General features: G+C 49.2%; 1 protein-coding gene across 2 annotated transcripts in view; it reads left to right on the top strand.

Annotated features, from left to right (window-relative positions):
- KIF6 (kinesin family member 6) overlaps positions 1-23,836 on the top strand; it is a 335,606-nt gene that overhangs the window by 248,283 nt on the left and 63,487 nt on the right. For both annotated transcript variants that reach the window (XM_081140158.1, XM_081140157.1), the window contains exons 14-15: positions 5,354-5,462; positions 15,739-15,794. In XM_081140158.1, the coding sequence (XP_080996284.1) occupies positions 5,354-5,462; positions 15,739-15,794 (165 nt within the window). The remainder of the gene's footprint in view (positions 1-5,353; positions 5,463-15,738; positions 15,795-23,836) is intronic.

Raw genomic sequence — 23,836 nt, 5'->3', positions numbered from 1 at the left:
AAGAGGTGGCTCCTTTAGGACCTGGAAATGTTTTCCATGCAATTCACAACCGGAATTGCAATGCTGTGTTTTGGGGACTTAGACTGAGAAACTCCTCTCTTTTAGGGGCTTTGGGGGGGGGGGTGTTTTTTTTTTTGTTTTGCTTTGTTTTATTTGAAATTTTAGCCATCCTGTGATGCTTTATTTGCTCTCCTTTAGGTTTTAAACAGTCCTGTGACTCAGCGGGCCAGCAGGCTTCTCTGAGTCAACCATATTTTCTGGGATGCGACACTGGGACCTATGACTGAAACTCACTAAAAGGAAACAGCTATGAACTAGAAATGGGAAGTTAGATCTCCTCAGGCCTACACTTTCCTGAGCAGCCCAGTCCATCAGACTAAACAAAGTTGGGAAGCAGGTGCAATTTATCTTCCCTTTCAAGCTCAGATCCCCTTGGTTCTGGCACCAACCTGAGACACCACCTTATGTCTCTCAACCTTGCGGGACCTTTTAGCTAATTGTCAACAAATTATGCAGTTTTTTCTTTGCTGGCCCTAAACTAGTGATGCCTTCAGGAATATCTGCATTGTTATGAAAGCTTCTTGGCATTGGAATTTGTCTCTAATGGTGGGCCCTGAGGCATGGTGAGACTTACTGGAGAGAAGATGATGTTATATTTCTAAAATCACACTGGATAAGAAATGAACCTGCCCAGGAGGACAGTGGTGGAGGGAGGAAAAAAGGTGTTGACATGCTTCACTCCCCTCATAAAGTCACAGTATGCTATTTAATATGCTATATCACAAAGAAAAGCATTAAGCCTCCAAAACCTTCATTCATTCAAAAGACATTGGACTGAGTTCTTCCTATGTGCCAGGTACTAGCCGAGTGCTAGAAATATTGCATCAGACAAAACTGACAAAAATCCCTGCCCTCATGGAGCTTACAAATTCTAGAAATAATTTTAGAACATATTGATAAATGAAATAAACTATGCAAATGGTAAACAACATTCATGGTTCTGTTTGCCCTGTGATACTATAAAGAAAACTCAAAGTTTTAGACAAGAGAAGCATTCATAAGGGCATGATTTATGGGTAAATTCTATCACCAGGTTAGTCTGAGGTCTACCACCTGCCCCCCTCTATCAGGTATACTTTCCCTGAGAAAACTGATCAAAGAACAGAAATGACCTCCTTTAAAAGTGGGGCAATTTTTACCCCTATACTCATTTCTTTACTGAGTTTCAGTTTCCTCATCTGTAAAACTATATTATGGCCAGGGATTATGGAGAAGTTTAACTAAAGTAATATAGGCATATCTTGGAGATATTTCAGGTTTGGTTCCAGATCACCGCAGTAAATATCACAATAAACGGAGTCACGTGAAATTTTTTTGATTTCCCCGTGTATATAAAAGTTATGTTTACACTATACTATAGTCTATTAATTGTGCAATAGCATTATGTCAAAGAAAACTATGTACATACCTTAATTTAAAAATACTTTATTGCTAAAAAATGCTAATCATCTGAGTCTTCGGGGAGTCATAATCTTGTTGTTGATGGGGGGTCTTGCCTCAGCGTTGATGACTCCTGACTGATCAGGATGGTGGTTGATGAAGGTCGGGGTGGCTGTGGCAATTTCTTAAAATGATACAATAATGAAGTTTGCCCCATTGATTGACTCCTCCTTTCATGAACCTTTGATCTATAGCACGTGATGCTGTTTGACAGCATTTTACTCGCAAGAGAATTTTTTTCTAAATTGGAGCCAGTCATCTCAAACCCTGCCACTGCTTTTTCAACTAAATTTGTGTAGTATTCTAAATTTTGTGTTGTCATTTCAACAACCTTCACAGCATCTTCACCAAGAGATCATATCTCAAGAAACTTTTGCTCATTCGTAGAAAGCAACTCCTCATCCGTTAAAGTTTGATCATGAGATTGTACCAGTTCAGTCACATCTTCAGGCTCCACTTCTAATTCTAGTTCTCTTGCTGTTTCCACCACATCTGCAGTTACTTACCCCACTGAAGTGCTGAACCCCTTAAAGTCGCCCATGAGCGTTGGAGTCAACTTATTCCAAACTCCTGTTAATATTGATATTTTGACCTTTCCCCATGAATCGTAAATGTTTGTATTGGCATCTAGAATGGTGAATCTTTTCCAGAAGGTTTTCCATTTACTTTGCCCAAACCCATCAGAGGAATCACTATCTGTGGCAGCTATAGCCTTACAAAATGTATTTCTTAAATAAGAATACTTGAAAGTCAAAATTACTTTTTGATCGATGGAAGTTGTGTTAACAGGCATAAAAACAACATTAATCTTGTTGTATGTCTCCATCAGAGCTCTGGGGTAACCAAATGCATTGTCAATAAGCAGTAATATTTTGAAAGGAATCTTTTTCTGAGTACTAGGTTTCATCAATAGGTTTAAGATATTCAGCTAATCATGTTGTAAACAGATGTGCCATCATCCAGGCTTTGTTGTGCCATTTATAGAGCACAGGAAGAGTAGATTTAGCATAGTTCTTAAAGGTCCTAGGATTTTTCAGAATGGTAAATGAGCATTGGCTTCAACTTATAGTCAGCAGCTGCATTAGCCCCTAACAAGTGAGTCAGCCTGTCCTTTGAAGCTTTGAGGCCAGGTACTGACTTCTCTCTAGCTATGAAAGTCCTAGATGGCAACCCAAAGGCAGATGGATGTGGACTATACACAAGCAGAATAGTAATGGACAAGAGTAGGGCTGAGATGGAGCCTGGGGTCTCACACTGCAGCTGCCCATGGAGTCCTTTCCACTCTCCTCTCGGCAGACTCCGAGTCTCACCCCCCACAAGGCAGTTGTGAAGTCTTCCTAGGCTTCCAGGCCTTGCCTTGCCTCTTTGCCTTCAAACTGTGGGCATCATGAGCCCCTTCATCTTGGCCTCCCTAAGCAGACACTTAGGATGCTGGCTGCCAGGTCTATGGCCATTACACTAATGCTCATCCACCTGAGGTCACCACCATCAGAGAACTCCAATTCCAGAATATTTCTCCATTACAACAGGAGGAAAACTGATACCATGCTCCTGACGATAAGCCCATAGCACTGTGAGACCCCAGTGCCTTTTAAATCACCAGAAGTTTTAATCACTTCCAGTGCAACTTCCCCATAATGTGTACTTTACTAAATTTTAAATCTTTGAAAATTAATGATTCATGTATAATATGATATCATGGTGGCCCCAGATTCTTAGTAAGACCTTCCAGGTTCTGCAAGATGATCCCAACCTACTTTCCTGGGATTCTCTCTTCTGTGAATCCCGTGTCGTTTCCTCTCCCACTGCCCAGACCCCTCCACAGCTCAGGGAAGACCATCCAGGACCTACTGCTGTACCAGGATCATGGGCACTGGAGAACCTTTAGCTGGCCTTCCCAGCCAGCTGCTGATTTAGAATGTCAGCCCTAAAAGAAAGCAGACCCTGACAGAGCAAAGGCCGTGGCCCTTCGCCTTCACTGCAGCTTTTTGAGCAACCTTCCACCTCTCCTCCTCTCCCCCCCCACCCCATATCACTATTGGTCACTGGTTGTTGGCAGTCTTCTCACCTCCTCCTCTATGGGGGGCAATTTAGGGATCCCAGGGGCAGGCTCCAATGTGGTCTCTACGCAGCTTCTCTCTTCCCCAACTCTATCTCAGAGAGCCCCGTTCCCTCTCTTCCCGGTTGTTCATTTATTATGCAGTGGAAGCATACCCAGTAGTTAAAATGAGCACAGACCAGGGGCAGGGGAGAGGCATGGAGTGAGTCCCTGGGCTCCTGGAGGAAGCAGAGTGCCCCCTGGTTAATGTCTCTCTCTCATCAGGACTCCTCTTTCCAAGTCTCTCACAAACCCATGTCCAGGCCCCACTCGGTTCTGCAGTGTGCAGGGCAGATGTGGACATGGAACTGAGCTGTGCCCATTCACTTCGGATGGAAAAGGGTGGGGTGCCTTTGTGTGCCTCACCATTCAGACATCTCCGTGGTGCTATTTTTATCAACAGTAATCATTAAATTGGTGTCAGATGGGCTCGTCCAGTTCCCTGCCCCGAGGCAGGGTTTTTCCAGGCAGGAGATGTGGTCTGTGGCCCATATGAATGCATCTCGGGTACCCTAGGCCTCGGAGGGAACCCCTGTAGCCCTGGACCATGTTCCCACGGTGATAAGAGCAAGGTTCATCATCACTCCCATTTCATTCTGGGCCTGACTCACTTAACAGACATATGTTGAGCACATTCTAAATGCCAGTCATTGAACAAGACACCAAGGATTCACCAAAAAATATCCTCTCCTCCCCCAAGGACACTGGAATTTCATCAGAAAGGATTGTCATGCAAAGTGACAGTGCCTGTGGGCTGGGCATGTTCCAGAAGCATCTACAGGTCCAGAGTGGATGGGGGATTTACTCTGTCTGGGCCTTGGGGAAGCTTCATGGAGGCGCTAATGCTCAGCCAGGGCTGCAAAGATAAGTGGAGTTAAATGGATAAAAACATGGAAAAGGGGATGAAAGGCAGAGGCATAACAAACGATTGTCGATTCATCCAAAATCCAGCTGTGATTCAGCTCTCTCCTAGAGAGTCCCAGGCACACACCTGCTTCGACCCTCACCCTGGGAGTGAGGGAGGGATGTCACCTGCTCACTCCAAGGGCTCTGGCCCTTCTGACTCTGAGTTTCAGAATTTGGCCCCTGAGCAGGACCCGGCAGGGAGGATTAGTCTGCAGTGGCAGTAATGACTCAGGATGTTGGAGTTAGTCATGAGCTAGGACCTTCCTGCACCACCGTCTGCTCCTGGGTCCTGCAACTGAGAGCCTGAGTCCTGAGTCAGAACGAGGTCCCTCATTAGCTGCAGGAAACAGGGTGGACTGTGATGTGGAGACAAAGAGCAGAATTTTCTAGATTCTAAGTCTTTCAGTCTGAATTACGCTTCTTTTAACTAAATGCCTGGAAATTCAGGGTGAAATTTAACAGAAAACCAAAATGGGGAGTAACAGGAAAACAGGGAGAAATATGGCACCGAACGATGGCAGAAAGTGCATTTGCAGATGTTCTTGGCAATCGAGGGCTTGGCACTCTGGTTTTCATTTCCTTTGACCAGACATTCCAAACCCCGCCCCCCCCACATGTCACAAGGATGCACAGGCACAGCCCTGCAGGGTGCAGGGTGCAGGGTGTGGCTGAAAGGGCCTCCCCAGGGTGGCAGCCAGCTGGAAGGGCCTGGGGCCACCTGCCTGTTTGGGAGCCTCTTGCTGTGGGCCTCTTGGAGCCAGGGCTGGCTTTGCCGTCTGACTAAAGTGACAATGAAATTAATGGGATCCTGATGCCGTGACTAAGGCAATTTCCCTGTGTCTCCAACAGGGATGAGAGAGGAAATGTCATTAGGACGCCAGGAGGCGTTTGAAATCTTCAAGAGGGACCACGCTGACAGCATTACCATCGAAGACAACAAACAGATTCTGAAACAGAGGTAAGGCTGGCTCAGGGAGCCGCTGGCCCTGCAGGCTGGGCCGGGCCAGCAAGAGGAAACTTGCTTCTGTCCCCTCCAAGCTGCCCAGCCCAGCTCCTACAAGGAAGGCACGGCGTTTACTGTCCACAGTGAATTACACCCAGCCTGGTGCGGTTCTCCAGGTGTGTATGCCTCATCACCCCCGTACAGCCGGGTGGCAACCTCAGGGGCTGTTTTTGGCAGCACGAACTATCTATGCAAGTCTCACCATTGTACATTCATTCTCATCGGCTTGTGGTTCTATCACTATCTCACTGTTCCAAAGGCAGGAAAAAAAAATCTATGGACTCAATTATAGACGTAGAACTCCAGGCCTGCAGCTGCTATGGAGGGTGGTCCAGCACCTCTTAGTCAAAGAAAGTGTACAGACGCACCTCTGTGACCCACAGGCCCTGGGTGCGTTCTCCTGGCCGCAGGCAGAGCCGGCAGCACCGTCTGCTGACCTGCTGTGGAGCAAGGCTGTGTTCTGGGTCCTTAAGAATAAGCTTATTCTTTGTTCCAGATAACCCATGAATTAGACACATATCCTCAAGCCGTAGCAAACAGAATGACTGCCAGGCGTGTGGGTCCAGAGCTCAGGGGAGAGTTCTACACTATAAATATGTCACATGTGACTGGATCTTAGCACACGGTAAATTTTCAAAAACTATTTGTTGAAGTAAAATGAGATCCAGGATTGAGAGTCAGGCGTGAGCAGTGGATGAGCCCCCGCAGAAAAGCATGTGGCAGTGGCAGGGCCTAGAGGGTAGAACCACAGGGGGAAGCTCGAAAGGACAGAGAGGGAAAGGAGGCCACAGTGGGGCCTGAGAAGAAGCAGAGAGAGAGGAAGAGGGACAACCTGGAGAATAGACTGTCCTGAAGGCGAGGGGAGGCTGCTCCGGGAAGCGGCCTGGTGTCCCTTGCAGCAGATGCTACCGAGAAGTCAGCAGGTGGTGCTGGGAAGCACAGGGAGATTTGGCACCTGAAGTTTCGGAAGTGACAAAACAGATCAAAATAAGATGAGCAAACAGAGAAAGAGAGCAAACAGTGTGCTCAAAACGTTCGTGATAGGTGAGAGACATTTTTATGAAGAAGAAAGGGAGGAGCTTAAGGAGCAGGGAAGCCTGTTTCAGGATGGGAGACAGTTGGCCAAGGCTGGAGGCCGCAGAAGCAAGCCAGTGACGAGCAGAAAGAGACGGGAGAAACCGCCGCAGCAAGGCTCGGGGGACCGGGGGTGGGGGTCTGGTCGGGAGGGAACCAAGGGCAGGAGGCCTGAACAGAACAGCAAAGCGAGATGCGGCTGACGTGGGTACACTTAGAAGCGGAGGGGGGAGTTGAAGGGGACCTCTGCTTCCTCTGTGCAAGTTGATGCAGCATGAGGGACTTGAGGGTGGTAACGAAGGTGTAGAACAGCTGCCACGGGGAGTGGGAAAGGAGGCAGGCTGGGAAAAGAGAAAGGAAATGCGATCGGCTTTGAGAGCCCAGCTTCCCCTATTAACCGACAGTTTTCCACTTGGTGGGAGGGTGGGGGCAGATCTCAGATCCCCAGGAGTACAGTGAAGGTGATTGGGGTGTGCCCAGGGGGCTGTCTGAGCACCGTGCAGCACTCCTTAGTCCAAAGAAGTGTATGCACCCCTGTGACCCAGCAATTCCACAGCCGGGTTTATCTCCCAAGTTCTCACGGTTCAGAGGAGACATACATGAGGGTGCCCATGGCAGCTCTGTTTGTGGCTGGAGAGAGCTGGAAACTTTCTGGGCGTCCATCCCTGCGGAAGTACAGAGGGGAAACACTGGGGAGGGCCTCCATGGGGTCGGCTGCAGCAGATGGGAGCCATGGATCAATGTACACATGCTAACAAGGAAAGCCCTAAGAACACAATTGATGTAAATTATAAATATATGCACTCAAAATGAAAATAGTCAAACAAAAAGATAAACTTTAGTATACTTTAGCCATAAGAATGGTTACCTCTGTGGGGAAGCAGAACAGGACCAAGACTCGGGGACATGAATGAATGAATAAATAAATAAATGACTGGAACAAGGGGTGGGGAGCAGAAGAAAGTGGAGCCAGTGACGGCTGAGAGCTCTGTCCCTAGGAAAATGGGCATAGGCACAGCCACATGAGGTCGGCACCTGACCCAGGGGTTTCACACGCTTCTCTGTGCCGTGGGCCATGGATTTTTAGCAGAGTCAGCTGGACATGTTGAAGCAGGGTGCCTTGTATGCCTGATGATAAACATGTGAAACTAGACAACAGCTGTTCTATCCAACGACTTCAGAAGAGCCCGTAGCTTTGTCCCTGCTTGAGGCATCAAACCTCCCACCAGTGCCTCATACCCCTGGCTCCCTGTCGAAGTGACCATGGAGCTTGTAGACGCTTGCCGACGCCTTGGCCGGCCTCCCCACACATTCACTCGGCTACATAGAGCCGGAGCATCCGTTTGTTTAAAGGCTCTCACCTGCCACGGCTTGAAAGCTGCTGGCTAGAGAGTGTCCAGAGACCTTGAGACCCAGAACCTTGGAGGCAGGAGCGCAACACCTCCACAGGTTAAACCAATTACCAGGTGGCTCGCGCACCCAAGCTTAGAACCCCTGGCTCAGGAAGAACACACTACTTCGTCTTTCATATTCTAGAATTGGCATGTTTCCTGGTCCTGGTCTGTGCCCTTCGGCCGAGGTCTGTTTCCAGCAGGGGGTAGGTTGGGTGGAGGTGGCAGAGATGCGGAGGTCGTGGTCTTTGGAAGCCTCCTAATACAGAGCTCACTGAACTCTGGTGCAGTGGAGCTCTGACAAGCCATGTGACCAATGTGCTTTGGGGTTCAAACACACTGAAATCGCGCAGGATGGGCTGGTGGTGCTGGTGGCCCCATCTTCCCTGAGGCCGTCGAGCAAGGGACTCAGTGAACTCCCACAAAGCTTCCCTCTGGAAAGAGGTTTTCCCAGCAGTAAATCAGTCTTTTTAAGTCAAATGAAAAGTTGGGAGACCTGCCCACATTTTAAAAAAGCGTCGCATCTGTTTAATGTTACTGTAATAACAATCATTAAAGGAATGTTCGGTACCGGGATGTTTAACCGAGGACCTACCCCCCTCTCAGGCTGAGAGCTTCGTCTGCGTTCGCGGAGCGTATTCGGCTATGAGCTCACAGGCTCACAAGTGCTTCAGGCGGAGGGCTAAGCGAAGACGTTTTCATATGAAAACGTAGAAGTGTGAACCAGTGTTCCCACAGCAGACATCAAAATAAGTTCCCACGGGCGCTTATGGGGTGATCTCCACGCCACTCTTGCTTTAGGGCCTGGTCCACAGGAACCTGATCCCCTCCCCACACCGGCTCCCGTTCCCTCGGGCGGCCCAGAGCATCGCGTGGACCGTCTCGGGGAGGACCAGCCAGTCCTCAGAACACGGACGTGCGCCAGCAGGGTTTGCTCAGGGTGGCATTAAATTACTTTTTCCTAACTCTACTGACCGCCCAGTCTCGTCTCTCTAAAAGTCCCCCATGGCCAGGACCCAGTGGCCTGGCCCACCATTTTATTCCTGCTTCTCAAATGCCAAATAATGGCACTCAGTGGTCCTAGTGCTGTGACATCACGTTTGCAAAGTCCAGGAAAGAAGAACTCAGAACTCGTGGCCCCCACGCCCGGGCCTTGGGCCAGCTCAGCCTCTCTGGCCCAAGGTAATTAACTTCTAAGCCCAAATGTACAATCCCTTCTGGTTCCCCCAGCTCCCAAGAGCGTAGGAGTTGATTTAGAGTTGCAGGATGGGACCATGGACGGCGCACACGTCTGCGTTACTTGTACAGTGGCACCTCGGTCTCCGAATGTGATCCGTTCCGGAAGCCCGTTCGAGTTCCGAAATGTTCGAAAACCGAGGGATCCACAGCCGACAGCCGGGCCTCAGGATCTTGCCCTCAGCGGAAGCCATGTGGCGTGTTCGACTTCCGAGGCGTGTTCGAAAACCGAAGCATTTACATCCGGGTTTGCAGCGTTTGTAACCTGAAATGTTCGCTAACAGAGACGTTCGAAAACCAAGGGACCACTGTAAGAGGGTTTCCTTCCCCTTCTATACCTGCACCCTTTGCGGCCCTCCCAGCTCTGGCCTCAGCCTGGGGAAAGCCTGCCTGTGACAACAGAAACTAGACACTGGCCCCCGAATAGGAGGTTTGCCCTTCGCCGAATGAGAGCATATGAGCCAGTTCTTCAGCCACTGTTTCCGCAGAAGACAACTGCAGCTGAAAATCACTGCGTTCTCAGGCATGACACCCTCCTAGTGTAGAGCAGCGGGGGAGGGGCTGGGACCCCCGCCTGGCAAACGCCACTCTGCTGCGCAGATCTCTCACACAAACCCAATCCCTCCCTCGCCATTAAATAGCAAGAGGAGAAATAAACGAGACTAACTGCAGCTGGAAAGAAGTCCTCAACGACGTGAATTCACCCAAGACAAGCGCCCCTTCCTTCAGCTGGATCCTTCAGACGCAGAACCTAAACCCAACAAATCTCACGGCACCATCTGGAAATAACGTCCATGACAAATAGGAGGCCCCTGGTTTCCATTAGACTTCAATGGCAACTTTATTATTTTCCCATTTGTCCTTTGTATGTATGTACACCTGTCTCCTGAGCCAGAAGTATAAACTCTGAGAGCAGAGAGCAGGTTAGAATCTTCTCAGCCGCCCCACAGTTTTTAAGACAGCACTGGCCTCAGAAATGATACTTTTGCCTGAGGACGACAATTTGAAATGGACTCTGGGAAACCTTGGCAGTCAGGAAAACTGCTGGGGCCTGAGTGTGTCTCTAGGAGGGGGAGAGTGCAGCCACGGGCTTCTAGAGAGTCGGGGAAGGGACCTCTCAATGGGAGACAAGAGAAGGCCGCCATCCTCAGCCGGAAATGAGATGAAATAGAAAAAGAACTTATTATTTTTTAAAGCGTAAGGGAAATAAAAGGTGCATCTTCATTGCAACATAGCGCAGGCACCAAGGTACTTTGTCGGGGACAGGTCTACAGAGAAGGCAAAGGCATAGCTATAGGCCCCGACTTCTCTCTACCTCTCTGATGGGGAAGACAATTGAATAGTCACTCTGCAAATAATCTAGTAAGTTCTTCACCCTAGATAAAAACACTGGGAAAGATGTCGTAGGAGCCCCTTGCCTTCCAATGGCACATTTACCCCACTGGCCCAAAGAAACTGTCCCAGCTGATGTGACAGGGAACATGCCGCAGAGGCCCTTGGAGGCTGGGTGGTCCCTTCTGATTCTTTGGTTTGCTGAGAGGACAGTGCTTATCCACTACTGTCTGCGGTTACTGCTTCCAACATGCAGTCCCACCCTGGGCTCCTACATGGCCAGGCGGTGGTCGTGATTCCCACACCAAAGCGCACTTGACCGTGAACCTCCCGCATGAGCCCGGCCCTGAGAGGTGTCTCGATCTAACCTGAGAGAGGAGGCATCTGAGGTCCAGCTGCTACGAGGTGGGGTGGGCGTGGGAATCCAGGTGTCTGGCTCCCAGTCCAGTGCCCCCCACGTCGCACACGTTGCTCACTCGTGAGTCACTTCTTTTGTTCTACAGAACTAGTGGAGTGTTTACTAAGCACCAGCCCCTGTTCTAAGCTCCAAGGACATCCAAGTGAATTAAACTGATGTGGTCACTATCCACATGGCACTTAGGATATGGAAAGGGAAACAAACACGTGAGCAGCGGTCCCATTACAGCACGCTAATGAAGGCAGAAGTTCAGGGTGCTGCGGAGCTCGCGGGGTGACACCTGATGCAGGCGTCAAAGGTGCTGGAAAGTTGTCTAGAGGAAGAGGCATCTGAGCTGAAACTGCAGGGTTAGGGAGAAACTAGCCAGATCAGGAGTGATGTTCGTAGCCAAGGGAGCAGCCAAAGGTGAGAGCGAGTGGGACCCTGAGGGAATGGAAAGCAGGACAGGCCAGCTGGACAGGCAGAGGGGGTGCCAGAGAATCTGGGGAAATCAGCAGGAGCCAGAGCTGGGGGGGGGGGTCTGGTTAGCCTTGTTAAGGAATCTGGGCTTTGTTCTGATGTCCCCGGGGTGCCCTTGAAGAGTTTTGAGCAGGAGCGTTACAAGATCAAGTTTGCTTTTAAGAGGGCTCACTAGGGCTAAACCGTGGGAAGTACCCTGAAGGCAGGTAGCGTGGGCACAGGGAGCCGAGCAAGCATTCGTTCCAGTAATCGGGGAAAAGAAGGCAGCTTCCTCTCTAAGGCCAAGTAGGACTAAAGCTAGCTGGGATGCCGCGGCAGATGCTGAGGCTGTAGAATGAGCGAGACCCCAGGACTGAGTGGAGGGCTAACGGGGACAGGGCAAAGGACGGTGTGCAGGTTCCTGGCGCAGGCACATGGGCTGGGCGAGTGTCGGTGCCCTGTGTTGAGATGAGGAAGACGGCAGGAAGGGGGGAGTCTTCAGGGAAGGTAATCAGTTCTGCTTTGGAGACTGAATTTTCATTACCTGCAGGGTATCCAATAGCAGCCGGATAGGGGGCCAGGGGATAAGCAGGGCTGAGGTGGAGACCACAGGTGAGTCAGTGGCATTAGGACAGGGTCGGGACAAAACCTGCAGAAGGAGACCTGCAGAGGAGACCGAGGAGCAGCCAGGGAGAGCCAGGTGATGTGACATGGCAGCCAACGAGAAAGAACTTCACTCTGGGGCAGATGCCAGCACAGTGCCGGATGCACAGTGCATGTAGTTGGATCTGGGAAGGCTGATGTCACTGGAACCAGGTGTGAAAGAACAGCCAGGCACTGTTTCTGTCCCTTCCAAACCCAGGCCTTGCTCGGAGGTAGAGAGTTTCTGTGTGTGAACAGAGCAGCCTGCCAGCCCCACACTGGGCCTGTCCCCAGCAGAGTGCACTCTCTAACCAGGGCCAGGGACTCCCTGGTAGGAGCGCTCTGGCCCCAGCAGTGAGACCCTGAGAGAGCACAGGAAGTTCTGGTGGAGTCCCAGAGCCTCCTAGCTGGGCCTCCCAGCAGGCCCCGCCTCCTCCCCGGTGGGCCCCGCCTCCTCCCCGGTGGGCCCCGCCTCTTCACCAGTGGGCCACGCCTCCTCCCCAGCAGGCCCCGCCTCCTCCCCGGTGGGCCCCGCCTCCTCCCCAGTGGGCCCCGCCTCTTCACCAGTGGGCCACGCCTCCTTCCCGGTGGGCCACGCCTCCTCCCCAGCAGGCCCCGCCTCCTCCCCGGTGGGCCCCGCCTCCTCCCCGGTGGGCCACGCCTCCTCCCCAGCAGGCCCCGCCTCCTCCCCGGTGGGCCACGCCTCCTCCCCAGCAGGCCCCGCCTCCTCCCCAGCAGGCCCCGCCTCCTCCCCGGTGGGCCCCGCCTCTTCACCAGTGGGCCACGCCTCCTTCCCGGTGGGCCACGCCTCCTCCCCAGCAGGCCCCGCCTCCCCGGTGGGCCACACCTCTTCACCAGTGAGCAACAGCTTAGGATACTGTCCACGTCATTAATGGGAATGTGCATCTTTCAGAAGGTCAGGAGTTGAAGGCTCTCCTGGCAGAGTCTGGATGAGCAGAACTGAGCCTGGGCAAGAGGAAGGGGACGGGCTGGGGGAAGTGGAGGGGCAGGGCTGGCAAGGAAGAACAAGGGCCCGGCAGACCGGGTCACCCTCTTCTCAGCTCAATGGTTCGCCTCCTTCCCCTTCTCATCTCCCCGCCTCCCTTCACACTCTCCCTCTTCTCCCCCCAGGGCTGGGCTTCCTTAGGAAAGAGTTTGTCTTGACAACCAGGGATCAGGAACACATGTGGGTGGGGTGGCCTGGAGTGGTGACAGCTGCGGAGTAAAGGGAAACGGTCTCATGAAGACGGACAGACATCAGCCCTCACCTCCGCAGTGGGCAAACCCTTCTTAGCCTGGCGCTGGGCTGCAGAGAGGAAGCTGGAACAGCTCACGGGGCGCGCACACACACACACACACACACACACACACACTGTGTCTGCCTGTCCTGGGCAGCTCTTTGGAGAGCATGGACCACAGCACTAAGCGGCCCCCTCCGCAGTGCCCCCTGGACAGCCTGGGCACTGCCGAGGTGCTGGTGCAGGCGGGGGGCCTCATCCCAGGCCTGCCGGGCTTCTCAGAACAGCGCTGCTGCGGCCTCCTATTCTGCCTGCAGTGCCTCCTTTTGCATCTGCACTCCGTTCTCCTCCAGCACTGACATGATTTCCAGCAGCTTGGCAGCCTTGCTCTTGCATTTTCATTGTTTTCAAGTTTCCAGGCTCTACAGAAAGGGCAGGAAGAGGAGTTGTTCATTGAGCAATGAAGGACCGTCAAATCGGATGAAATCCTAGGTACTGGACATGGATGGGGCAGTCAGCAAACAGTTCCAGCCCCCCCTCCCACTTGGCAGAAACTAAAGCATGAAGACAGCCCTCACCTGAGTGGCCTGGACCAAGCCTGAGGTGCTGCCCAGCAGACACAGGCCAGTGCGAGCACGGGGCCCAGTGCAGTGACCTACACATCACATGAATGTTTGCTGAACCAAATTCAACCTGAATGGCATCAAAAAGAACTATACTCCCCTCCGGAAGTGACAGGCCCTGGCTGAAGAGAGGACGTGCATCATCTGTGATGAGTCTGAATACCCTCAGTGAGGGAGCCAGGGGTAGGGCCCCAAAACCCTAACATTGAGGGAGAATTTCATCCCCTCCCCTGGGAGTTCCCCTGTCTGTAGTCACAGGCCAAGGAGACAGACTTGGAAAATAGCAGGGGCATAGTTCACACTACTTTCCATGAAGCACAGAGCACTCTGGCCTTTGCTAATGCTGTTCCCCTGCCTGGAAAGCCCTCCTCTCCCCACTTCCTCTAATGAAAATCTACCCAGCTAAAGCAGTTGTGGATGAAACAGTGTATCTGGGTCTCACTGGGATCCAGAAAGATTTGAGAGGTGAGACAATGAGGGGAAAGGAGATAATTAAAAATAAAATTGGTCAGATGTTGACAGTTAATGACATACGGTGGTGGGTGTATGAGGGTTCATTCTGTCATTCTATTTTGTGTATATCTGGAAATTTCCATAATAAAAGTTTCCTTAAAAATCCTATGCACCCATAAAACCCAGGTGAGTCCTACCTTGTACATGAGCTTTCCTGACTCGTGGACAGGCCCCTCCCTGGTCCTCTAATGGCATGGCCAGTGTTGCCCACAGTAGCACCATGATTTATTGTAGCCATATATTATGTATTTGTTTCATAGACTTTCAGTTGCCTCTTAAATTTCATGGCAGAAGGAAGACGGGAAAGCAACTAATATTTCACGAGGTCCTGGACTGCCTGTTTCTCATATAGGCTTTATCCTACACCACTCCTCTAGCTCCACAGGTGACTCATAAATATTCGTTAGGAGATATAGAGGAATCGCTAAGTGCACATCAGCACAACCATCTGGTGGACTAGTAGACAGCCATCAAAGACGATGGAGAGGTTTCTAAAGAGATGGGGAAAGACATGTTGTAATGCTTAGTGAAAAAAAATCGAAGCACAAAACCATACATACGGCATGATCTTAACTCCATGAAAAACTGGCTAGAAAAAGACTGGAAAGATCTCAAAATGTGCTTATTTCTGGATGGGGGGGTTATTCGAGATTCTTTTCCTTGTTTTTTTTATATTTTCAAAATGCGGTTTACCACCACCTATACCAGGAGTTAGCAAACTTCTTCCGTAAAGGGTCAGATAGTAAATACGTTCAGCTCTGCAGGCCACACGGTCTCTGTCCAGCCTACTCAGCTCTGCCTTAGCAGCAGGACAGCAGCCACAGAACCACCTAAACATGGGCGTGGCCGGGTGTCATTTACAGGGACAGGTGTGGGCTGCCTTTGTCTCATGACCACCCATAGTTTGCTGACCTCTGCTATGTGACTATAATCAGAGAAAAAAGCTGCTTAAGTTACATTAAGCATGTGTTCCTTGCCTGTAACTCTAAGATCCTGATACTACAGAGCACGCCCAGTACAGAGAGCTTATAGTCACTCTTTATTCTGGCTCCCTTGCATCATAAACACTAGAAACTGAAAGTCCTAAATTAGTGAACATGAGAATGAAAACCCTATGCTGAGTCGGGGTGTAAAATTCGCGATACCAGGGATTAATACAAAATTTTTCTCCATTTCAGCCTAGTGTATTTCATTTACTTAGATTTTCTTTTATGTCTTTTAATAAAGTTTTATCATATTTTAAAGACCTCTCAGAAATCTGTTATTTTTAAAACATAATTTAGGATGAAAAGAAAAAATTAAACTCTTTTTTTTCTTTTCCTCCAGATTTTCTGAAGCAAAGGCCCTGGGAGAAAATATAAATGAAGCAAGAAGTAAAATTGGTAAGGAGATGGTCTTCTGTGAGCTTCCCTCAAGGGCCACTTCCCTGGTGAAAATCAGGTCATGATGTGCCTCCAAAAAGCCCTGGAGCTGGATCCGGGAGGCCCTGCCAAGGGAGCGCTTTGGGGGTGCCTTTCCTTGGCAGTCAGTCGTCCTCCCCTCATCCATCAGGAGAAGCAATTTCTTTTGTCTGGAACGTTTCATCCCCACACAGGCCTGAGCTCTAGCATCCCAGTGAGAAAGGGTAGCTTTTCCCAGGAGCCTCTCTTCTCCTCATTGGCCTGAATGGGAAGGCCCTGGGCCAGGCCCAGACTCTCTAGAGTCTTAGAGGAAAAGAGGAGAGTCTTTCAGCAACAGCTCAGCTGGTCATCAGCACAGGATTACAGTGACAATTTCTATTTTCAGGTGCCGTGAAATGCTTTTACATCCCCAAAGCTTACACTCAGCATTTTTGGCACAAGTGCTCATTTTTCAGCGCCATCCGTTAAGCCGGTGGGGAGATGAAAAACCAATATGATCCTTCCCAGGATGCAGGCCGCTGAGCAGGGCTCCCCACTTCCATGAGCATCCCAGGAAAGGTGAGGTGAAAGCCAGAAGCAGATTCAACAAAAGCAGGCCACAGGTCTTTGTGAAAGCAAGAGGAGAGAGAGTGTGTCTTTCGTTCCAAGCTAGAAGGCACATGGAGACCCATCTCCCAGGCCGGGCAGCTTCACAGAGGGGATCCCCGTGGTAGGGAAGGCAGAAGTCACCAACCTGCTCACAGCTGACTCCCTGAGTCCCTCTTGTCCCCACCTTCCTCCTTTCAAAAATGAGGATGGGACAAATGGCACTCTGAACGGCCCTTTTGGCTTTTTCTACAGAATATTAAACATCATGGTAGCCTCAGGTGGTTTCGGTTCAGGAAACAGGAGCCTATGTTCTCTTCATTGGCCTGAACGGGAAGGGCTAAGGCAGCCAGGCCCTGGGCCAGGCCAAGATCTCTAGAGTCTTAGAGATTCTCCACCTAAAGTCCAGGATCTTGGGCGGGGAAATGAGCCTTCACGTTTCCTGACCTCTAGCTGCAGGATAGCACTACCTCGGGGATGAATGTGGGCAGCAGACCACAGCAGAACTGGCAGCACCTGTCCAGTGGGCATCGCAGACATTTCCATTTCACAGCACAGTTGGCAGATATTGTAAAATATCCTTTATACTCATCAGTACTTTATTAGACTCAGCATTCGATCTGATTATTTAATGCATTTATATAAAGGCACATAGATATCTCTCTATCGACAAAAGGTTTAAATTTTTGATAACTTTTAATATAATTGGTTTCTCGTAAAACTCCTTCCTTGGCCTGGCCCCCAAGCCCCTGAAACTGCATGAAAAAAATTGGAGGATAGGAGTGTGTTCATTTTTCTGGAGATAGTATTCGTAGTTTATCTGATTCTCAAAGGGACCGGTGACCCAAAGCAATAAGGAAGCTGATTGGGGCAGGAAAGCAGACGCCCTGCTGAGGAGCAGCCCAGTCCCCGGGGCAGGGCCCTGCTGACATACCTGTGGAGTAGGGGGTGGGGGAGAGCAGACTTCAGTGGATCAGCTGACCTGTCAGCATTATCTGACTTGAAGGACCCAGTGGTCTGTCTTCATTCCTAGGGAGATAAGAGGGAAAGACCTTTTATGAATTGCTTCTCCATGAAAAGCAGTATAAAGTGTTGCTCTTGAAAAATATCTCTCTACACCAAAATAGAATGGTTCCAACACCAGTGAAATGCATTACTGATGGAAGGCACCAGTGGCCTGTGCTGACACACTTAGCTTTTCACTCGGCGTACCTGGGGTTGTCGTCACAATTCTAGATTCTCCATCATTTTGGTGCAATAGCGTATGTTGATGGATCCAGTTCGCCACATTCTTGAGATTGGGCAAGTCGAGGCTGCCCTGCAGCTGCACAGGTTGGGGCGGAGGGGAGGCTGTAATCGACCTTGGCAGAGGATGCTTGTAACTGCAGACATGCTGGCAGAAGCCTGGGCAGGTGGGCCTTTGCTTTTCCCAGAGATAATGTCGAGATTCAAGCCTTCACTGCTAAGAGAAAGTAGCTAGTTCAGTGGTGCTAATAAGCCATCGTCACTATTACTTCCTTTTATGCAAATAACAAACACCGTCTTCTAACCATTCATCTTTCCAATGTGCTCATGCCCCAAGGAGGCCCAGGGGAGCGGATCCCTGAGACTCAACCCCAGTCCTGAGTAAGCCCCTCACGGTGCTTGCACAGAGCCCGCCGTCACCGCATCTCAGAGTAAGGAGGTGTAAGGTGGAAGTTACACACCTATTTAAAATTTCCAAGGTACCTTGAGGAAAACTGGTTGCAGGAGATTTATGACATGACTGAGTCATCAATCTTTCATTTCTTCCTAAGGAGAAATTAAATCAAATGAAATGTTCAGTCCCCAGTGAGTCCTTTAGTGACTCCAAGGGTCAGGAGGCGGGAGCCTGGCAGGGACGCACCCTTATACGCCTGGGACAGTGACTCAGCTTCGCATCCCGCCTCTGGCGTGCACGTGTAATTGGCCTGCGGAGAGGAATGAACGCTGTGTGTGTGAACACTGATCAGCCAGCCGACGTGTTTTACGTGAGGTTGCCACTGTCTTCTCGAGCAGTTTGGCTTTTTTCTGACATTGTGATCTGGAGCTGCCACTTGAGTTTCATTCTCCAAAATCCCTGAAGGCTGTCATCAGCAGTGACCACATATCTATTTTCACATGGCGCAATCAGCAAATCTAAAACCTCCATTTTATTTGCTTTTCTCATAACAAGCCATCCCAAAACTCTTGCCACAAACTCCTTTTTTGGTCCTCCTTTATCCATTATTTAGATTAATCTTTAAAAAAATATATATGTATATATATATATACACATATATATATATATATATCTTTACTGATTTCAGAAAGAGGAAGGAAGAGGGAGAGAGAGAGAGAATCATCAATGATGAGAGTCATCGATCGGCTGCCTCCTGCACGCCCCCCACTGAGAATCGAGCCCGAAACCCGGGCATGTGCCCCGACCAGGAATTGAACCGTGATCTCCTAGATCCTAGGTCGATGCTCAATCACTGAGCCACGCCTGGCCTGGCATAGATCAATCTTGATATTGAAGCAAGTTTAGATCAGAAATGGAAGAATAAAACAATAATAGGATATTTGTTTCTATGGGAGAGTCATTTGCATTGTGGTCACCTGTTCCATACACAGGAGCTTTTCATCATATGGGCTGTGTTTGGAACATGTTCATATACACCCCGAGTCCATTTACCATATCTCTTAAAATGCTGTTGATCCATGGCCCATGTGGCTCAGTTGGTTGAGAGTTGTCCAATGCACCAAAAGGTCACTGGTTCGATTCCCCGGTCAGGGCACATGCCTGGGTTGTGGGCTTGATCCCTAGTGGGGGTGTGCAGGAGGCAGCCCATCCATGTATCTCTATCATATTGATGGGGTTTTTTTCTCTCTCTCTCCCTTCTTCTCTAAAATCAATAAAAACATTTAAAAGCCCTGGCCGGTGTGGCTCAGTGGTTAGAGTGTCAGCCAGTGCACAGAAGGGTCAAGGGTTCGTTTCCCAGTCAAGGACATGCACCTAGGTGACAGGTTTGATTCCTGACCCCAGTCAGGGTGCATTCGAGAAGCAACAAATTGATGTATCTTTCTCACATCTATGTTTCTGTCTCCCTCCCTTCTACTCTAAAATCAATGGGAAAATATCCTCAGGTGAGAAAAAACAAAACTTCTTGAAAATACTATTGAGCCCAAACTGTGGGAAAAGAAATGGGCTGCTTTGCGGGGAGGGGCACAAACCAGGCCATTTTCGCTCACTGGAATTCTGGCATCGGCGTTTCTGCGGCGGAGATCTACCGCTGGCAGCATTGTCTTTGGCAACAAAGGACAATGGATGGCTGTTCCCTGGCATAAGGCCCACTCCTGGAGCAGTCCAGGAACCAGCTGCTTTGGAGGCAGGTGAAAGGGTTTGACTGACACCTCTTGGCACGCCTTCAGCCTCCATAGACCCGTCCAGGCCTAAATGAAAACTGACGTCACAGGATGCTGCACAGAAGGGTTTTCACTGGTGAGCCAATCAACGCTCAGTTCCAAAATCACAGGAAATGTCACAGAAGAAACTGCTAGTGAGAGGTGAAGGAAAACGCCCAACACGGGGAAAGCTAACAGGGCATTCTGAATGTTTTCTTTCTCCTGCTCCAAATTCAGAGAAGGGTCCCAACCTGCCATCTGAACAATACTGTTTTTCAAATGTTTCTCCCGTGCATTTGGGATTTGGGCAAATCAGACCCGGGTCTCCATTCTCAGAATAAATAGGACTGTTTTTCAGTTTTGTGTATTTTCTGTACTTTAACCTTCCTCTGAAGTTTACTTCTGGACCTCCTTGTGGACATTAGCTTCTAGCATCTCCTGGAGCAGGGGAAAGAGCAGCCAGAGCAGCCAGGGCTGCCAGGGCATTTTGCTAGATTATGAAGACCTGAACCAAGTATATTCTTGTGTTACTCTTTGTCGCCAGCTCCCAATAACAACCACATCAACAACGGCCTCCACCATCCATTGAGCACTGACTCAGCTGTGGCAAGAACTCGACATATGCATGTGAGGTAATCCTCACAGAGAAGAGCCATTACCTACAAGGGGCATCGCCATACGTCCTGTATTCTGGGAGACTCAATCTTTACCATTTTTACACCTCAAATCAGGATGCATTTGACCATCCCACTTGGCTGTTTTTTTCATATTCTGACTTTAAATGTTTATATTTTGAAATCCTCTGTAATGGGGATGATCCTGTCATAGACTCTAGAGTCTATGAAATATGGTATTATTGTTATTTTGCAGATTTCAAAAAATGGTGTATCAGTGAGATGACCTACTCAGTGGCCAAGCTGGAATTAAAATCCATTTCTGTCCAACTCCAAAATTTTTAAATGCAGTATGCTATCTCCATAAATCAGGTTTATTTAACTTTGACATTTTTCTTCTCAGTTTAAAATTTTACTAGGCTGTTACTCCGTTTTCCTGATTATTTGCCTTCACCCTACATAATCTGCCCCAAAACAGGCTCACACCAGACCTGAGCCCATGCACACACAGCCCAGGAAGATTAAAGGGGTCTTCGTAACGTGATTAAGAGGCTCAGTTTCGGCAGCAAGTGGGGCCTGAAACCCCGCCAGCCCCTGCTCCCCACTCCCTGTGAGTGGGCCCGGGGTCCTATCTTCCCTTAGGGCACCTAAGAGCATCTTTTTCTCGTTTGCAGAGAGATGCGCTGTGGGCTTCCAGCAGCCCTGGTAGGATTCTGTGACCTGCTTGGTTCTCAGCTACCCTTTTCAATGGCCTGGAAAATGGAAGGGTCATACTTTCAGGCTGCATACAATCCAGCTGAGTGGGTTTACTGACGCTTCAGAAAACATGAGAGAATTCAAATGTAAACTTAGATGAGGTTTAATAGGAGTGGGTGTAATGAAGTACTTATGCTTAAGTACCAAGCCGGCACAGGGAAGGACTAGAGGAAGCCTGATTAAGGGCAGGCATAGAAGTCACCAGGGACCACAAAACAAAAATGTCACCATCAAGTGAAAACTACTGTATCTCAACAACAGGAAACGCGAAAGTCAAGCCATCCCCCCGTCACTCTGCCCAGCATCTCGGTGCCTACCTCGCATTTCCTCAGTAAGTCTCTACAGCAGGAAGATGGTTCCGAGAAAAGCAGCTAAAGTGATGCTTAAATAGTTGCAAAGTAGCCCTGGCCATGTGGCTCAGTTAGTTGAGCATCCTTCAGGGTACCCGAAAGGTCCGGGTCAGAGCGCATGCCCAGGTCGCAGGTTTGGTCCCCGGGGTCAGGATGCTGCATATGGGAGGCAACTGACCCAAGTTTCTCTTTCTCTTTCTCTCTCCCTCTAAAATCAATTTAAAAAGTATATATTTTTAAAAAGTTACAAAATAGATTTTTGCTCTTTTAAATGATTCACCACATGCTTATTTTTGCTCTGGTTGTGCATTAGAGTGCTTAGTTTGATTTTTTAATTATACTTACCAAAATTTCAATTAATTTGGGCGACATTTGTATTGGTCGGGATGTTTGGCTGTGAGCATAAAGGGGCTTTGTTGTCTCATGTAACCAGAAAGTCCAAGGAGTACAGTTGGCTTCAAAAGCACACTTCTCTCTCTCTCCCTCCCCTCCCCCCCTCCCCTCTCCCCTCCCCATGAACCCTCCCACCTACCCTTGGTTTTTCTCCCCTCCTTCCATCTCTCAGTTCTACTTGGCTAGGTTTTCTGACAGCCTCTCCGCATTCAGTGGCCAGGTGGCCCAGAAACCCCTAAGTTGCATGGTCTGTAGAATCCATGATCCTAGTAGAAGCAATTTTCCCCTCAGTGCTGGCAGGAGCCCCTAAAGGGAGACGCAATTGGCCTGGCCTCGGGCACCTGCCTGTCTCTGGAGCCATCCCTGCGTCCAGGGGAAGGAAACACTCTGCCTGCCTGGGCCCAGAGCCTGTGCCGCTCCTCAGGTAGGGCTTAGCCAGCCTGTGCTTAAATGGAGCAAGATTTTTAAGGAATCCAAGAGGTATCTTTCTCCAAAGGAAGAAAGGCTGGGCAGAAAACCATCATGTTCACTATAGACCTTCCAGAAACTTACCTGTCCCCTGAAATGAGAAATCTGTAAAGGAGATTTCAGTTAGCCAACAGACTAATCTATCCTGGGGAAAAAAGAGAGCTGTGAGTGGGGAGCTTAAAAACTGGTTTCAAGTACAGGTGCTCCTGCTATAATTGAATAAATGCAAAACTACACGCTGAAAGTAACAGGAATTGCAGGGAAATCAAGATTGAAAAGACCTCTGAAAGCCCATGCAACTTTATAACCAACTCTAACAAACCAATTACAATCTAATAAAAGTCATATAAATTTCAAACCGGTTAAATTCCTAATACATAAAGAAACGCTATATAAACAGCAGATTTGTTCTTCCAAAGTGAGGCTATGGCGATAGAAGAGGCAGGAGGAAGGGCTGAGGCGCTGAGTGATGGAAACACGCACAGCCACAGAGAGATGAGAACAGCCCCACAGGGAGGAAGAGCCTGTCTTCTAAGAAGGAGCACTGGCCACACTGGACCAAGATGAGGGATGTGGAGATACCATCTCCACTCTCACCATTTTCAGCAACCACATGTGAGCTGATTCCTGTTAAAGAAACATGGCTTCAGTGATATCAAGTAATCAACAGTGATTACTTGATATCACACAGAGGGGCCAATAACTTGTAGTTCATCTTTAAAGAGACTCAAAAAGGAAGACATAATTTTCAATTGTATTGAAAAAATAGTTGTGTAAAAAGACGCTTTTGCCCCCCCAAAGGGTAATTAAGTGGCTAGAGATTCTAGAATATTTAAAAGCAGGATAGATAGGCATCTTTCTGAGCTGGCTCAGGGCCTCTGGAGGTGAAAAGAGCAAAGGCGATTTCTTAAGGTCCCTTCTGCAACCATTCGGAAGGTTGAAATTCCAAGGCATGTGGTTATCTGAATGACAGCCCATAACCAGTACGACTGATGTCTTCATGGAATTGATTGACTGCATTGCTGTCATCTTGAAAATCGAACAAAACAAAACGAAAAATGAGTGAGCAAGCCGAAAGCTGCAGAGCATGTCAACTGACAATGGGTGATGCTGGTAATTGTCATGTATGAAAGAAGGAGGCAATGATTTAGTTGGAAAGTCAGCACAAAAAGATGGATGGCTGCCTCCCGAGAATCCCGACAGGGTGGTTGTAACTTAGTGAAGGAGCCAGGGTCCGGGATCTGGCCTCGGCTGGCTGGATTCAGAGAGACTGACACGTCAATCAACTCACTATAAACCAGAGAAGCAATTTTTAAATCGCCTCCATGGGGAGGTTCTTTTGTAGACAAGAACTCTTAAACTGCCTCCATCCAGGGCATCTCCTCCCAGGGAACAAAACGGATTAGTTATTGAAAGGTTAGTAAATAGACATGGCCAAGCACAAAAGGAACCAAAA

Source organism: Miniopterus schreibersii (genome assembly GCF_964146895.1).
Source record: "Miniopterus schreibersii genome assembly, chromosome: 6".
In the NCBI taxonomy this organism is placed as follows: Eukaryota; Metazoa; Chordata; class Mammalia; order Chiroptera; family Miniopteridae; genus Miniopterus; species Miniopterus schreibersii.
This window is presented reverse-complemented; position numbering and strand designations above follow the sequence as displayed.